Source organism: Melozone crissalis, unplaced genomic scaffold (assembly GCF_028551555.1).
Source record: "Melozone crissalis strain CALT ecotype California unplaced genomic scaffold, PUWL_Pcris_2 ptg000013l_1, whole genome shotgun sequence".
Taxonomy (NCBI): Eukaryota; Metazoa; Chordata; class Aves; order Passeriformes; family Passerellidae; genus Melozone; species Melozone crissalis.
The window spans coordinates 59395513-59413202 of record NW_026535791.1 but is presented as its reverse complement, the minus strand read 5'-3'; the positions used below and the strand labels follow the sequence as shown (position 1 = coordinate 59413202).

At 38.6% G+C, this 17690-nt stretch overlaps 1 protein-coding gene across 4 annotated transcripts in view; it reads right to left on the bottom strand.

The window, feature by feature from the left end:
• BEND2 (BEN domain containing 2) overlaps nucleotides 1-17690 on the bottom strand; it is a 250851-nt gene extending 233161 nt beyond the window's left edge. For 2 of the 4 annotated variants that reach the window (XR_008482817.1, XM_054271370.1), the window contains exons 1-11: nucleotides 17638-17690; nucleotides 11389-11535; nucleotides 9579-9739; nucleotides 7945-8016; nucleotides 7662-7736; nucleotides 6890-6994; nucleotides 4435-4948; nucleotides 3279-3479; nucleotides 2235-2353; nucleotides 1411-1624; nucleotides 92-295 (exon numbers count right to left, since the gene is read on the bottom strand). Coding sequence is in view for 3 of the 4 variants with exons in the window: in XM_054271370.1 (XP_054127345.1) it covers nucleotides 92-295; nucleotides 1411-1624; nucleotides 2235-2353; nucleotides 3279-3479; nucleotides 4435-4948; nucleotides 6890-6994; nucleotides 7662-7736; nucleotides 7945-8016; nucleotides 9579-9739; nucleotides 11389-11535; nucleotides 17638-17650 (1825 nt within the window). In the remaining variant the exon portion in view is untranslated. Of the gene's footprint in view, nucleotides 1-91; nucleotides 296-1410; nucleotides 1625-2234; nucleotides 2354-3278; nucleotides 3480-4434; nucleotides 4949-6889; nucleotides 6995-7661; nucleotides 7737-7944; nucleotides 8017-9578; nucleotides 9740-11388; nucleotides 11536-15740; nucleotides 15823-17637 lie in introns of those variants that run through there. The other 2 variants (XM_054271371.1, XM_054271372.1) reach the window with 2 other exon arrangements.

Sequence of the window (17690 nt, the reverse complement as noted above, 5' to 3'; positions counted from 1 at the left end):
TCTGAAGCTCTATGCTTTGTTCATAGGATACAAAGTTAATACTCTTACCAGTTTCCCCACATTATGATTTAACAGAGATTTTCTTACTTACCTCTGAGAGCATTAATTTTATTGGAATCCAGTGGGCTCATGCCACGATCAAGGCTGCCATACACGTTGCTCCTCACCAGCACCTCCTCAGGGAACATGTGACGAATCAGGAAGCGAGCTGACAGCTCTGGCCGCGTCTTCCCCTTGGCGACGTAAATGACCGAGAAAGGCAACTGAACATTGCGCCATGGGCTCCCAAGGGGTTCTGCAGAAGATGTCATGGAGGAAAGAGAGATATTTTACTCATCCAACACTGACCATGCCTCAAAGTGGCTGTATTAAATCAAAACTGGCACAAAAAGCTCACTCAGAAACTTCTCTATTTGCTTGGAAAGACCAAAGCAAAGCCGTAACACTACAGCTACTGCTAACATGAAACATGTTGCAGACATGTGGCCAAGCAGCCAGAACACCTGGTTCACAACCACAAACTGTACTTCTGATATGTCTTCAGCAATGCAAGCTGCATTATTAATTACTGCTTTCTAACTTGTTTCATCTCAGGTGAAAAGATGATGCTTTTCCAAGTAACTAAGTAAATAAAAGTTCAGCTATTTTCAGTGGTGCTCAGATTCTGCAAGTGGAAATAGAGTGAGTATTTTTCAACTGCTTCTACCTCACTTTACTGCAAACATTAATAAGAAAAAATGCAAAATTTTTAGTACATACAGAGGTCTGTGGGATCTGACTAACAAATCTTGAGCGCAGGAACAGACCTGAAACAACCCCAAAGTGACCCTAATTGAATAAATTACTTCCAACAGCAACTAATCTCAGCCCATTTTCCTTGAGGGTCTCTAAGCATCACATGCTGTACACAAATTTTTTCCTCTATGCATTTGTGTATTGAATGCTTACATTAAAAAAGTGAAAATATAAAGGCTGCTTTAAGATTTTATTGTCCTAAAGAGTCAATTGTGCAGAGAGGTGTGCTTTTTCTTCTGAGATTGCAACACTATTCCAATAGATATTCTGAGCTAGCTTACTTTTTTAAGGCAGAATATCTACCAAATAAAAGAAAAAAGCCAGGACAACTGAACAGAGTAACTGAAGTTGAACTTCCCAATGTCACAGCAGATATGCATTATGGGATTCTGGTAGATGCAAACATATATTCTGTTAGCTAGATATAATGCCCTTGCTCTTTCCCAAAAAGACTTACTATGTGTACACCAGACGACTGCCTTAAGAGAAAAAGAAGACATATAGCTCAGAAAATCCATTTACTATGCAATTATACCTACAGAACCATTGTTTGCCTCTCATTGACTATTTAATATGTAACAAGCAATGCCAGTACACAAAAATTTCTTTGTTTACCCATAGGTTCCAAAGACTGTTGTTTTCTGACTGAAGATGTCTGAAAAGCTTCTGGAAACTTATCCAATTCTGAATTCTGCAACATGTCAATTGTGTAGCCAGTCATTTTCTGATAATTTTGTGAATTGTCTCCACTATCTTCATTATCATTTAAATCTACACAATGAGATGTATCAGGAGCATCAGACACTTCTTCTTTCCCCTCAGTTTTCTGCTGAAACATTTAATAAGGTTAGTACACACACCGAGAGAAGCCTACCAGTTTTTTAATTGGTGTTCCAGTTTACTTCACATTTAGTATAAATTAGATTTCAGATCTTTGCAATATAGTTACTCCTGAATTTCTATCATGAAAACTACCAGTAAAACAGTTAATAATTATACAAAGATGTGCACAGAGCATTTTAGAAGTAAATGTAGTTGGAGGTGTTTTGGGATTAATGTTTCAGTCAATATAAAACTGAAATGCATAGCTGAATATATCTTAAAAAAAAGCCTGCAAAAACAAGCACTAAGAGCTATTTGTTTAAACTCTCAATCAAATTTGACGCTACTTCTGGGCAACACTTGCAGTGCTTTCCTTATAGTATCCGATGTATCCACACTTCTTAACTGAACTCCGGACATAGAAGCAGGAAGAGGCAAAGCAGAAAGCAGCATATTCCAGTGTTCCCCACACAGAACCAGTGCTGCAGTCAGCATGCCTGTGCTGAGCAACACAGAGACAGAGCCCAAGGAATTTCCAATACAGCACCTGTACCATGAGCAGGTCAAATAATTAATCTGAGAAAAAAGTGCAACCTTAGTACTTAATAACCCATCACCTTTGCTTTGGCTTCGGAGCGTAAGGAGCGGATCATAGAATTGACATTTGTGATACAGGTTTTCCAGTCTTTTCCACGCTCACTCAAATCATAGGTTGGAAAGTTAGTTGCAAGAAACTCTGCATATAAAAAAATACAGAAAATTTTTGAAGCATCATTACACAGCCCAGTATCTACAAGTATCCTAATTTACAAAGAGAGAGAAAGTTAACTAATGCTTCATATGTTTACTGTTCTCCATTTAGCTTCAGAGTTCCATCGATAAATAAAGATAATAAACTTATGTTTTGAAAATAACCAGCATTATGAACTCAAGATGTTCTGTGATACATTTTGATATGTTGTGAATAATGCTTCTATTATATTAAATATTTCCTGATAGAATTAGGGGAAATATGTGATTTATCATACTAATTTTTATAAAACCCCTAAAACCAACACCACCACCATCCCCCACAAAAGAACAGACACATGATAAAGTTGTTGCTGCAACTATTTCACATGGCTTATATAATCTCACACTCAATTTTAACCCTTTAACACATACATGCCATGGGATCTGTGTAAATGACTTGACATTTATTAAAAAAATCCCCCTCCATCTTCACCACTTCTCACTCAACATAAAGAGTGTTTCAAAACCACCGGTTAATGTTTGTCCCAAGTATACCATGGCCATAAATCAACCCAAATCAACCAAACAAAAAACCACTGACAAAATCCATGGCACACACAAACACAAAATGAACTGCAATTAAAAGTCTAGACAGAGCAAGCATGACTGGTGAACACAATGTACATAAAACAAGAAGAAATTTGAATAGTTTCATTTAAATTGAGGAAGAATGGACATTGAGAATTACAACGCAGGACATTCAAAACAAACGGATACTGCAGAGTGGAGCACATCCACTGCAGGATTTATCTGCTCACCAGCTGTCAGACAGCAATTAGCCAGAAACATACAGAAAAGGACTCCTTTTAAGTTCAAAACTTTGTTGAGCATGAAAGAAGTAAATCTGTGCATTTTGAAAGGTACCAAACCTCGTATTGCAGCAACTTTGTTTGGATCCAGTGCCCTGCGCCCCCGCGCACTCACTCCCATAACGCTGCACAGTAGAGTTTTCTTGGGGAACAAGACGCGCACCAAGTGCCGCGCTGCGTACTTGGGTTTGGTCTTTTGCCGAGCCTTCACCAAATGGTTTCCAAGAACTTTCACATTTCTTGCTGGGTCACCAACAAACTCTTTTGTAAAACAAAAACATACAGCAAAAAAAAAATTAAAATCCCAAACGAGTTGTTAAAAACAGAACATTTTTTCAAACTCTTTCTCTTGACTCTCAGCATGTTCTCTACTACAGTTAATTTTATTATGCATTACTACTTATCCTTGCTCTTACAAAAGCAGCTTTAAATTGGAATGATAACAGAAGTAACTTTTTGATTCACATTAACCACCAGCATAACTGAAATCAAAACACCCAAGAAAATACATCAGACACCCAATAGTCCACAATGTTCACAGTGGCCTATTTTACATTTGTGCAGATACCAGGTATGTTTTCAAGACACTGACTTATAAAGAGTGGCACATGCATACACAGAACTGCTAAAACATTAACTGTTTACAAATTTTTAGATATATATCTAATTTCACCTAATATTCACACAGCTCTTCAGCTGTACAAATGTATTTTTTAGACCAAAAGTAGAGAAATCACAGCTCAGCCTTGCATATAAATCAGGGCATTTACCCTTTAAAAAGGCATCAGTTTTTAATACATGGTGCTATTTGATATGTGTATTATAATGCAATGATCTATAGAATTCTTGTTTTTCTTTGGAATCATGTATTTTGGAAGAAACCAAACGCTGGAGGATTTGAGTATAGAAAAGATGTACAGAAAGAATAAAATCCCACATGAGAAGAAACAGACATTTCCTTCACACAGATCAGGCAAGCTGCTTTCTTACAACATGCATACAGGCATATGCCTCACTCAGCTTTAGTGGCAATCTATTTGCCTCCTCCAACACATGGGTGGCATGCACACATTACTTGTGAGTTATACACAGAATAAAAAAGGGTTACATTAAGAGAGAAAAAGAGAGCCTAGAGTTAAAAGAACCCAAAACACCTACTGTAAACCAGACATTTTCTTAGCCTTTGTTTCTGCATATTTATCACAAAGGCTCTCACCAAAGCTAGGATTGATGAAGACTGAAGAAGATGGTAGCTCTTCACTAATATTCACATCCTCAGATGCATTTTTGCAGTTCAACTCCACAGCATTATTCTCCTGACTGGGCTCAGACGGTGCTGGCATCGATGGTGATGCCACAGGTGAAGATGCAATGTCGACAGTACTTTCCACAATACTGGGAGCAAGATTTGATTGTGGTGAAAGGTCAGGCATCCCATTAGTTGCTGTGTATGATGAATGTAATGAATGTGTAGAAACTATAGTGGGGAGTGGTGGGCTCTGCCTTCCAACAGGCTGCTGAGATTCCAGCTGAAAACTCTGTGGGGCATGTTTTACTTTGGAATTGACTTGAACGTGGCCATTTGGTAAAGCAACCCTTACAACTGGGCTATGCCTTCCCTGGCCTGATGAAGAACGATGAAGACTTAAATCTCTTTCCATGTGCTTTGGTACTCTTATTTTTCCTGAAGGCAAATGACTGGAACTTCTGTACGTAAATCCAACTGGTTTCTGCAAATGTGATTCAGAAAACAATTAAAAGGTTAAATTAGATGTAGCTGATAATTTTGGGGTTTTTTTTTAGCAAACCAGGAAAATTAGATTTTAGTAATGATGCTATTAGCAGCATATTCTTCCTTGAAGTAGTCTCTGTCATCAACTCAGAGCTACCACGTTTTAGCCCTCCCTCTGGTATCTTCTATTTTCATTTGTATCTGCAAGACTAAGAGTTTATCTGGTCAGCTTCAATGTTTCTCAGATTTTTTTTCACCTGGAGGGGCAAAACAACTTTCTAGACCTCTATTAAAAAGTAAATAGGCAAAATAAAATTTAAAATTTTTCAGTCATTGACCCAGTCATTGACTTACGAATTTTCAAGGAATGTGTCCACTGCCCTGGTAGCTCCTTTCAAACAAGAAAAAACCCAAAGACTTTCTCTTCTTTCTTTACTTGTTAGCTGAAAACATTAAATATTCAGATCTCATCTACAATGAAGATTCCAAAGAGACTGAGATGGACAAACTGAGAGATAGGCTATATTTTCCATCACTTCAAGTACTTTTATTAAAAATCATACAGCATGCATTCTAGTTCAAAACACAAGTCACTGAGCAGGAGCCACCAAATGAAGATGACACATGTGGATTTGTTTTTCTTATTTTCTTTAAATTTGGTGGTTTTGTGTGTTTGTTTAGAGAATCTCATTATATTTCATCCTTGTAACCTTAGAAAAAAATCTGTGACCTTAAGGAAATCTTATGTATCTGAAAGTTTGTCAGTTTCTCCAGCTTTTGAAATTCATGCAATAAAAAAAATACCTTTACCCCAAACCATTCCATTAGCCCTTCAGAAGTACAGCAATGGTACAGGTATAAAAAAATCCAACAGCATTCCTGATAGTTTTAAATGGCAGCACCTAAGAAAATAGCTGGCAGATAAAAGTCTTCAGGAAAATAAAAGAAAAAAAATCCAAAAATCCAAACATTAAAGCAGCTGCCATCCCACATATCAGAGGGGAGGGTAAGAGCACAGAGGTCCTACAGGGTTCATTTGCATTTTACAAGATCAGTTTATTCCCTGAACCTCATGGTTTTGGATGAGTAGCCAGCACAAGCTTGGAGCTGACAATAAAAATGCATATTAAATAAAACTTAATTTTCTACTGATAGCTGACAGGTGTGAGAAATCCAGCCCCACCCACCCTTAAAGCAAATGGCCTTAGTGCTGTTTTGACATCTCCTGACAGCAGAATCATCTCTGTCACATTAAAAGTTTTGTAGTGTTGATGACAAAAGAAGTCATTATGGATTTTATAACCTTTTTTCAAAAAACATCTGTTATGTTTCCCTTTTAAAGATCATTGTTAGAATACTTAAATTGTGTCTTCTTACTTAACAGTAGATTGACCATTTAGGAACAAAATGAATACTGTGTACTCAGCATCAAATGTTATTAAAAATGTTTAAAAAGGAGTTTCCATTAAAAAAATAAATTCTATACTGTAATGGATATGACAACATACTGCTCACATCTAAAGTTCAGTAAGCCAATAGAACCAACCTGACTGATGCTTAAACTCTCTTCTAACTGCAGAAACCAGTGAGACAGCACACCACATGTTGCAAAGGTACAACAGCAATATACTGAAGTTTAAGATGCACCTACACAATTCACTTCTGTTCATGCCAATACAAATAGAATTTTACACCATCTATCACAGCATCCTGAATTTGATGGGAGTCACTGCCAATCTGTGGCCACCAGTGAATAACACAGGAAACTGAAGCTGGCACATCATCAGAAATCTCAAGTAATTGAATTGAAATAGATTCTAAGTCTACTATTTTGCTCCTTATTTCAATCTTAGTGAAAGGATTGGGATTTTTAAAATAAGCATCAGAGGAAATGAGAGAATTAAAGCAAAAATGAGCATCTTAGGTCTTTAATACTCACAGGTTTGAGCAAGAATGGCTTTATACGAGTATGCTGCATTTCCGAGACCTTACGATGAAGCAGGTCAAATTTCTTATCCAGCTTCTGAATGGCATCATACATGGCCTGTCAACAAATATAAAACTGAAAATAGCACTGTTTCACAAGAACCCACCTAAATCTGAAGAAACCAAGAAAGTTCAATTAAAAGCTGAACTCCCTCCTTAAAACTTAGCCAACTTCCTTCCACAGCACTGCTGAATCTTAAGGAGACTTACAAGACATTAACACTTGGCTACAAATCACTTACAAACTGACTTCCATTAAGCATGGCCTGAATGACTCCAATCACACAAGTGCTCACCTGAATAAATATGGGATGCTTAATTTTTAGTGCAGTTATTTTCAATTTTGCCAGTTACTGCTTCAGAAATCAAAAGGAAAGAACTTAGAAAACCAACACTAGCAGGATTTTTGGCAAGCAACATGTACATTCAATAGCTGGGTGTGTACCACTGCCATGTCTTTCCCATTACTGTGAAACTCCTCCCAATAACTAAACTTTACATTTTTGTATTAAAGCTCAATATTTGAAAATTATTCTCATGAAAAGTTCAGAGAATATGAAAGAGATTAGTTTTACTTTGAAAATATTGTCGTTATGTGGGCAATTAAGAAGCAAATAACTGGAAAGGATCACATCACTGGTTGTCAAGTTTATAATACAATTCTTCACGCAGTTTAACTAAAATTGTTTGAACACCATTTCAGATATAAAAGAAAAAATAAATACCTGGCAATAACTGAGGACCTCCATAAGAGGATTCTGTTGATATCCAGTATAAGAAGCTTCAGATAAAATGCTTTCCTTTTTCATTAAAATAATAATTAAATATAAAAAAGGAAAAAAAAAGAGAAAAAAGGAGCGTAAGGTACTGATATATACACGGACTTAGGATATCACATTAAGCAAGTAAATCTCAACTTCAAATCCCTTATGTTGCTTCAGCCTACCCCAAAACATGCATCCCCAAAGCAGCTTCCAAAGGCAGTCAAAAAAAAGAAAATTCACTTACACATTCATAGTCTGGTTCATACTCGTAAATGACACTGTCACTATCTTCATATTCTTCTTCCCTGGTTCTCATCTGGGAAATAATATAATTAACATTTAATATGTTGAAAAGTTAAAGAATTCTCCCAGGAATCCAACTTGGACACTTTTGGTTGTAGCTATAATTCCCTCCTTTGGCTATATGAGGGCCCAAGAAAACAAGACCTACCAGAGTCATCAAGGTTTCCTTACCAGCTTGACCCTGGATTTGCTATAGCAGACTCTCAGACCTCTGGTTTCTTCAAGTAATTTTACCATGGTACAGGAAGAGGACATATATGCGTGTACATATGTGTGTACATACGTGTAGATACATTTTTTTATATATATATATATATATATATATAAAAAATTAACAGCAACATGCACTTTTATTTGTTTATTTTAAGGCAGAACTTTCTCATCTAACTAAATGTACTATACAGCCGAGGTTATGCAATTACAGAATCATGGAATCACTTAGATTGAAAAAGACTGCTGAGTCCAAATTATGAGACTTCAGTGGGTATAACTGAAAGCAGAAGCTGTAGAACATTTCTAGAAGAGGCAATTTCCTCACGGCTTGCACACTGCTTTTAAGCAGGAAGGACGGTGCCACCACCTGGACAATCCTGGCATTTTCCTTTTACTGGATGCATGCCGATCCCATCCATCACTCACCACAGATTTACAGCGTCTGCTGGTGATACTTTATTTTTTTTTTAACTGATCAGGTTTTATTTTAGAAAAGGAAAGCTGGGAGGGGGGTAGATAACACTTCTGTTTTGTTTCCAACAGGCAGAATTCAGTGACTGGTAAAATTGTGGAGATTATTCTGCGAGTTACTGAAAAACACCTGAAGGACAACCGAGCCATCAGTCACAGCCAGCATGGCTTCAGAAGGGTGAAGACCTCCTTGTCAAAGTTAAATTCCTTTTATGACAAGATGACCCACCGAGCTGATCAAGGGAAGTCAGTTGATGCAATCTGTTTGAGTTTCAGTAAAGCTTTTGATACTGCCTCTCACAGGATCCTCTGGGCAAAATGTCCAGCACACAGCTGGATAAACACATCACAGCATGAGTGAGCAACTGGCTCAGGAGCCAGGCACAAAGGGTTACAGGGAATGGAGTGACTTCAGACTGGGCACCTGTCACTAGTGGGGCTCTGCAGGGCTCCATCCTGGGCCCTGTGCTCCTCAACATCTTCATAAATGATGCGGACAAAGGACACAAGAGTGTGGATACACTCAAATTATGTAGACATAAATGATGTGGACACAGAATTTTCTGATGACACTAATTTGGGAGGAGCCATGGACTCCCTTGAAGGCAGAGAGGTCCCACAGAGAGATCTGAACAAATCAGAGGGTGGGCAACCACCAGTTGTATGAAGTTTAACAAGGACAGTGCTGGATTCTGCACCTGGGATGGGGCAATTCTGGATGTATGGATAGACTGCAGAGTGGGAGGCTGAAGACTTGCTAGAAGCATCCATGCATAGATATCCTACCCATCTTCAGTGAATGTCATCAGTCACCACACAGCAGTGAAGGAAAAATTATATTCCAAGTGAAACTGGTCTCAAAAGGAAGGGCCATTGTTTGGTGAAACATACCACATTGTGCTCCACTACAGCAGGAGAAAGTCGCTTTCTTTTATTATGCAAAAACACAAAATCCATTTTCTCAGGGCTGTGACCATTTCCTCTCTGCATCATTGCAGAGTGGCCCATTTGTGAGGCTGTTTGATCAGCAAGCACTGGCAAGCCTTCACTTCCTGTTAAAGAGAAAGCAAAGCTCATCAGAAAGCTTCCCACTGCATTAAATGTTTCACTACAGTAAAAATAGGCACAGTCACCCTTTTTTTTTAAACTTTCATACTGCTTGATTGTTTGAAATTTGTTTATCAGCATAATACCAAACAGTTATTTATTGAATTATTTTAGATCAGAATTTATAAATTCAATTTAGTATTGTTTTTTTCAAACGTAATGATATTTTTTAAAGTGCCAGTAAAAGTAATACTGACTTTGTGAGCATAAATGGCTAAGAAAAAATTAAAATAAAAGGTGCTCTGCAGCAGGCAGGGAGAAATGAAGACCTAGATTTCTCTCTGCACGATGTTGAGCTTCCTCTGACAGCTTCTTATTGTAGGCAAGAAGATACAAGACAAAAGTAGAAGAAACTCATTTGGACAGACAGAATGAGATCTGAAGGAAAGGCACTGCTCTACAAGACACTGGTCTAAGATAGTGGTTGAATAAAACCAATCACACAGAATTTCAGTTCAAAGTTCAATACTTGCATTTGAGATAAACCAGTGTGCTTCACTCATATGTCTCACTACACTTGATTTTAACTAGACAATATCTAATGCTAATACACCCAAAGATAACAAAACCATATTTTACCTTTTAAGAAACAACTGCTCTCATCATGATTAATTTATTAATAATAAAATAATTACTCATGTCCTAAAACCAAGGTTAGCAACTGTGTATGACAGCTTCTTGGGCAGAAGTTTTTCATTTTGGTGGGGTTGTTTGTTTATTTTCAATAACAGAGACAAAACCCCAAGTAAACCATGCAAACTGTCCTCCACTCCCAAATTTGTTTTTAGATGTGAACATACAACTACACAATACTCTACTGTCAATTAGAAGATCAGAAAGTCTCAAGGTTCTCAGAAGCACCCAAAAACACTAGGAAACACCTGTAAATTGTGTCTGTGAAGAGAAATACTGGTGGGATTCTCTATAGAGTTAACTGGCTGAATTAGAAAAAAACATCCCCCAAAGTAGGAAGTGCTTTCACTTAGTTACAGTAATTTTCCTCACTGACTTGGTAATACTGCTACAGAACTCAATAAATGCTCATAACAGCTGTAAAGAATTTTTTTCTGGGCCAATGAAGCATTGGGTAAGATTTCTTGAGATACTTGGATCTTGCATGTTGAAATAAATACAGTGAATTAAAGACAATCACAATGGCTACTTACTGCTAATAATTAATCATCTTAAACAGCCATCTTCTATCATTACACATCAGCATCTCCATGATTAAGTTACTCTGGATAGATTATCTAAAAACCTAATTTTTTAAGCTAGGTTCTTTCATGACATTTATTTTCCAAATTGCTTCCTAATTTATTCCTAGGTATACTTACCCTTACAAGTAAGTAAAAAGTTGTCTTCTTAAAATGTAATATTTTAGCAGGCTCACCATTTATAAGGACCTTGAAAGTAATAAGTAAAAGGCACTTCTCATTAAAGGCACTGCCAAGCAATTTCTATAAAGCAGCTTTCTAATAAAACGTGTTTTAAAGACAGGGGTAATATAGAAAGCACTGACTCCAAAAGCACAGAACACATGGCATTAAAACTAGCCATTAACTATCAGATCACAATAAAAATGAACAATAATTACCATAGGCAAGTTGACTCATGTGGTGAACAGCACTGTTTGCTTCAGAGTTCTGCTGCACTGGCGTGCAGCTTTGTGCGGACAGCCCGCTGTCTCCAGGGTCCACAATCAGAGCTTCATCCTCCTCCTCAGTCTTCACACACAAATAATCTAACAGCAGGAAGAGAAACAGGTAAGACTGCAGGCCATTCTGCATACCAGGTGCCAACTGTAGTGCCTCTATCACATCCAGCATTATCTCAATTGTACCACAGGCTATTATAAATCCGGCTTCACTTCAGCATCTAAATGCAAAGTCCCTTTTAAACACAGACAATGAGGTTTTAACACACACTAGAATGGAAGAAGCTTACTATTGTTTAGTTGGTGGAATTGCTGAAACTGTCCAGTACACAGCTCTCCTTCAAGTGTCCAGCTTCAACAGGAACAGTTATAAGTCAGTAACAAGCACTTCTACAAACTCCACTGTTTACATATTCAAGCATATGAAACAAATTTATCAATCTGGCCTTGAAGTTTTACCGTCATAATTAAGACTTGCTTAATACACTTGAACAAATCAGTCTACAAATTCTAACTGTATACTTGGTATTCAGATCCATCCAAACATTGGCTCTCGATGCAATACTGTATAGAAACACTGAATGGCAAATCTCCAGTAGCAGATTTTTTCCAATTAAACACCCTACCTCAGAGAAAAATGGTTTCAGAATAACTGTATTATAGTTTGTATTGTTAGATCCAGTGTTTTTGATAGGGTCAGTGAGGGAGTAGAATTTATTTTTGCTGAAACAAATTAATGGAAGGAACCTTATCAAGTTAGGAGATAAAACTGAAATTCAGCCAGCACACATACATGACACTCTATGTGTGACACAAGCTGTATTTTCCACATTGTCTCTGCCCTGTTCAGTGCACAGGATGGACTGAGCTCCAGGAATGAATCAGAACTGTATCAGTGGAACAGCAATCTGGGTTTCTACACTTGCATAATCAATTCATTCCAAATCCCGTTCTCTCCCAATTTCTTAAAGAGACCAAAAGGTAAGAATAGAGGTGAATTCCACAGGTCATTCAGTTTCCCCTCTGGCCAACAGTCACATCTAATTCAAAAGACATAATACAGTAGGGTTTGGATTTGTCTGCCAATCAGATTAAGAAACTGATAGTCTGTTCAGGAACACCCATCAACTGCTACACAGTCAAGAGCTTTGTTTACAGGTGTAAACAAAGCCAGAAATCGACCTGGGGCAGAGCTGACCTGTACAGAGGAGTTTAGCTGAGGACACACTCAGGATATGCTGCTTAGGCTGCCAGTGGGAGAACAGTTCTTGGCCAGTTTTCATCAGCTGTGTGGAAGTAAACAACAGGCTTACTCATGAACTTAATTTAGGTGCAGCTTTTAGCAAAACACTTCAGTGATATTCACTGACTGAAGTTCATTGCAGGCTGATGTGAGTTATTAGCATGTGCTGAATTATTTAACTGCCTCACAGGCACAAATTTTTTTGTTGACAATCATTTAGTATTCTACCTGCTTTGGGAAAGAATTAACGAAGAGTCAGTAAAAGTGCATCTGCATCGAAGCAGGAGGGATGACAATCCTCTCTGCCAATTTCCCCAGCCAGGATGCCAGATTAGTGCATGGTCTGACAAATGCCCTACTTACAGCTGGGTCTCTGCTGTCCTGCAATCCTCTTTCTTTCCCTAAGTAGACAAAGCAATGCAAACTGTATATTATTTATGCAACCATAAAAAGCCCAGAATTTACCTGTATATTCATAATCTTTGCCACAGATCTCATGCCTCACTCAAATAATATTAGCAAAACAACCCTACCTGATCAGCAACTACAGCACCCAAATCTACACTGAAAGAGTGATGAGTCTAGAAGAGAGAAAATTCTGTGCAACCAGCAAAGACATGGCAAGGTCAGAGCAGCTCCATCTGTACTAGAGGAAGGCCAGTATGATCAGAAGTGGTTGATACTGAAAGCAAGGCTTAGTCTTCCAAGCCCTCTACCACCCTCCCTTAAATAAGTTTCAAAATCAGAATTTCAACAGTGCAGTGGATTCTGTGCAGAAAGTGTTTCCAAAGCCTGCAGCTACAGCAACTCACAGCTGGAGAGCAAACATAAGCCAAACAGAAAACTACAGAAAGCAAAACCATCTCAATAAAAAAAAGATAAACAAAACCAAAACCAAAACTACAACAGATTTCTACGATGACATGGAAGCAATGCAGCAACAAGCAGTAATCTCTCATTTTAACCTTTCAGGTGATGGCCAGGATCCTCCTCATCCCCTGGCCTTTTAATTTCCATCATCCATTGCTGAATGTGGTGGCTTTCACACATGGAAAGGGAATTATTTTGTCTTCAGAACAGCATTTTTACATGAACAGTCAAGAAACTTGAAGATGAGAGTACACCACCCATTTCCAGGAAGGCTTATTAGTGTGACTGGTCACACTGCAACAATAAGAAAAGCAGCCCCAAGAATGCAGACTCACCTGTTTTATACCAACCATTTCCTCCTTTCCCTAATGCATTCTAGTTGCCTGGCCTCTAAAGTCCGTGGAGAAACTTAAATGTCTCTGCTATAGATTTGACTACATTCATCAACAAGAGGAATAAATATGTGATAAAAATGTTTTGTTTATAAGACTGTTGGGAATTAAACAAAATTTACTTATAGAATATTAGAGTACAGAATATTATTCATACCTTCAAAAATTTGTGACAAGAAAAAGATCCAGCTATTTAGCCATAATCTGAAAGACACTGCAACTTAGTCCTCTAAGCAATTCTAAGTATTTCTGATGCTTCCTTAAGGTGCCCAGGAATAGAGAATATTACCATACATATATAGCACCAAACAGTATGAAATACAACTCTGACTCTCAGGTAGAAACCACAAACTGCCAAATTCTATGGATTAATTTGTGCTCCCAGGGAAAAGAAACAACAAACAAACAGCCATCAAGTGTTTTTTACTTCTGACTTGGATGAAGATGCAACTGCATTTCTTGTGCCAAGTTAGTAATACATATACATTAACTCACTCCACTGACAGAAAATTTCATTACATAGATATTTAAATGTTTCCAGTATGTCTTGAAAGGAAATTATAAATTTTAAAAGTGTGACTAAGAAAATATGTCAAGTTTACATATTTCAAACATGGCTTTTACTGTGAAGTGGACTACACATTAGTAAGGCTTACTAAACTGGCTGATTTATCTAATCATTGGATCAAGTTATCAGTTTAGGAAAACTCTAAATTTCTGTTTGAAATCTGAAGTAAAAGTCATTTAAAATTAGAAAACATAACCAAACAAATTTCTTTTCAGACTCAATGCATACTCTGAGTTATGATATAGGCTATGACTTAGAACTTTCAGTAGAGCTGTAGGATATGCTGAAAGATCGAAGTTCATAAAAAATGTATATTGTACAAAATGATGTTTATAGACAGAGCAGTCCAGTGAAATGGCCAAATTAAAAACCAAGTTTGGAGATTATCTTTTTAACTTCTAAGATGTTTAAGCTTATCATTTAGTATTCTGTCATCAGGAGATCATCTTCCCTTCTACACAAAATCAAGTTGAAGCATGTCAAAGGCACTTACACTTGAATTATTTGCACCCAAAAATGTTCAACTCTGTGCCTAACCCTACACTACATTAAATTACAGCTTTTTATGCAGCTCTGTGGAGCCAAGCATCACAAAGAATTTATTTCCAGTAACCAACAGAAAGATATACTTTAAATTATTTGAGACTTGAAAATGTGTTGGTATTCAACGTCAAGAAACACTAAAACCAACCAACCAACCAACTCGAACTCTTTCAAAAGCAGAATCAAAAGGAAAACCAATAAAACTCAAAAAGCCTCTCCAGCAACTACGAATTGCATAGCAAAACAAATCAAGCAAAGCAACCCCACCCAAATAAATAAAGAACTTACCTGGGTTGAAACTAAACCACAAAAGGAGATAGCCAGACTTAACTTGGACCATAATTAGATCCTGTGCTATTTATGGCACGACCCTTGTGCTAACACACACAAAAAAGTGGATATACACAGGGGAGAGCCCAGGGACACCAGCGCCTTTCAGGGTTAGTATCATCCCATCACAACTCTCAGTAATCATCTGCCCATAAACTCAATTTCACTGCAGACATAACTGAGAGCTTTAAGCAGATTTATGATAATGAGAGCTAGAAGCACAGAAATAGAACCAGATCTGATGCATCAGCTGAAGTCTGAAGACGACAGACTATTTTTTTCTTTTTCCAAGTATGTTACTAACAAAATACATAACATAAACCAGTGGAATAAGGAAAAACTTTACCTGAGGAATGCTCTCACTAGTTGCAGAAACACAAATGTAAGGGATCATCAAGCACTGAATGGTAAATGGAGGTTGATGAAAGAGATAGCTGAAAGCACTAATTGGTACTAAATCCTATCTCAACCTCTACTACAGAGTTCCAGGAGAGCTTGCAAAATCACTAAAAACTATTCATAGAAATCTGGTGGGTTTTCTTAATTTTCTAAGAGTTCAGTTATACACACCTCTGTATTTCTGCAAACATTATCTCAACACACCCAGGTGAAACAGCCAGCCATGGAAGCTCTGTTTAAGTCAAACCAGAATTTACAAAGATTTTTAAATACTACACTCAGAAAAAATGGTAGCACTCATCTTGAATAATATCTGAATTTAGCATACTTCTGATTATTTTGTCCTTCCTCTAGATATGTTGTCAGGGATCAGAGACACCAGAATACTCTACCAGAGATAAAATGCTTAACAACAGCCTCTGAACACTGAAACAATTAATTTAAAGTGCTGCTGTCAGAATTTGCAACAAATTAAGAAGACAGCAGAAACTAATATTCAGCTCATACAAACCAATTACTATGGAGAGAAGCAAAATAATAAAGCCAGATTTCCTGTACCTTTGCCTGTCATATTTAGATCACTGAGATGATAAAGCCACTGAAAGTAAAGGTAAAAACACTCTCACATAAAAATCTTCAGTGTTTATTAAGATTGGAGCTCATACTGCACCTTTGCATTGAACAATATTATTAATGTCATATCTTTTCTATTGCCGGGGACTAGCATAGGCATAGTATTTGCTAGGATTACTGAGTTACAAAGCCAATCAGGAAACTGAAGAATTGAGGACAAAGGAGAAGCACCAACAAACACATCACTGTGCACGCTTACTTAATAAAGATTACATCACAATAATCACAATTGCTCTGCTCCCACCCTCCTGCCATCTCAGTCCTACTCCTTTCGCTCATGTTGACACTTGCAGAACTGCACAGCCAACTGGCTATTTCCCAATCAGAAAAGTTCCCTGAACAATGAAATCATAAAAGAAAATTTGGCATCTGAGTAAGACACAACTGGAATTTCTTTAGAGAATAAATCTGTGACAGCAACAACCTAAATGGGCATAAACTGAGTCTGTATAAACATCACTTCTCTGAAAGGCAAGGTGAAGAACATAACTGGTGAAAATAGACCTGTTTTGGTCAAAACTCAAGGTGTCTCAAGTCTAAGACCTTTAAGTTGCGCTATGCATTGTGCCCTCTCATAGCCAACTCACTAGGTCAGGCATCTGCCTTTAGGAGCAGCATTCATCTCTCCCTTACTCAGGTTTTATATCCAGTAACTACAGCGCTGGGGGAACCTGTCAAAGCCGAGACCTCGCTGTTCCACGGAAAAGTCTCCACAAGATTTTGGCACTACGCTCAGCTGCCATTTGAGGACTATGGACAACAAAAGCTTCCCCCACCATCAACACCGCAACTAAGGCAACCAAGCTGTGGCTGTGCCAGATTATTCCACATTATTCGAGCAGAACTTCCCGGCGAGTCCTGTCCCTGGAGCACGCATTCCCGGGGACAGCCCAGGGGAGAGTCCCGGGCCGCGCCGGCCCGCACGCCCTGATCGCGAACAACCGCAGCCGCGCCCGCCATGAGCCGCGCCCCCGCGCCGCGAGCCCCCGCCGGCGCTGACGCGGCGGCGACGGGCAGGAGCGCCAGCCAATGGCAGCGCCGGCCGCGCGGGAACGGGCGAATAGCGACGGGCGCGGTGGGCGTGGCGCGGCCGGCTCGGCAGCGGGCGTTGGGGCTGTTGCGAACGATGAGGGAGCGTTCCCCGCGCCGCGGCGCCGCCGCGTCCTTCCCAACCCCCTCGGCGGGGCGAGCCGCCCGGCCGGGAGCCTTACCCTCCTCAGACATGGCTTGCTGGCGCGGCTGAGCGCGGCCTCCTCCTCGGGCG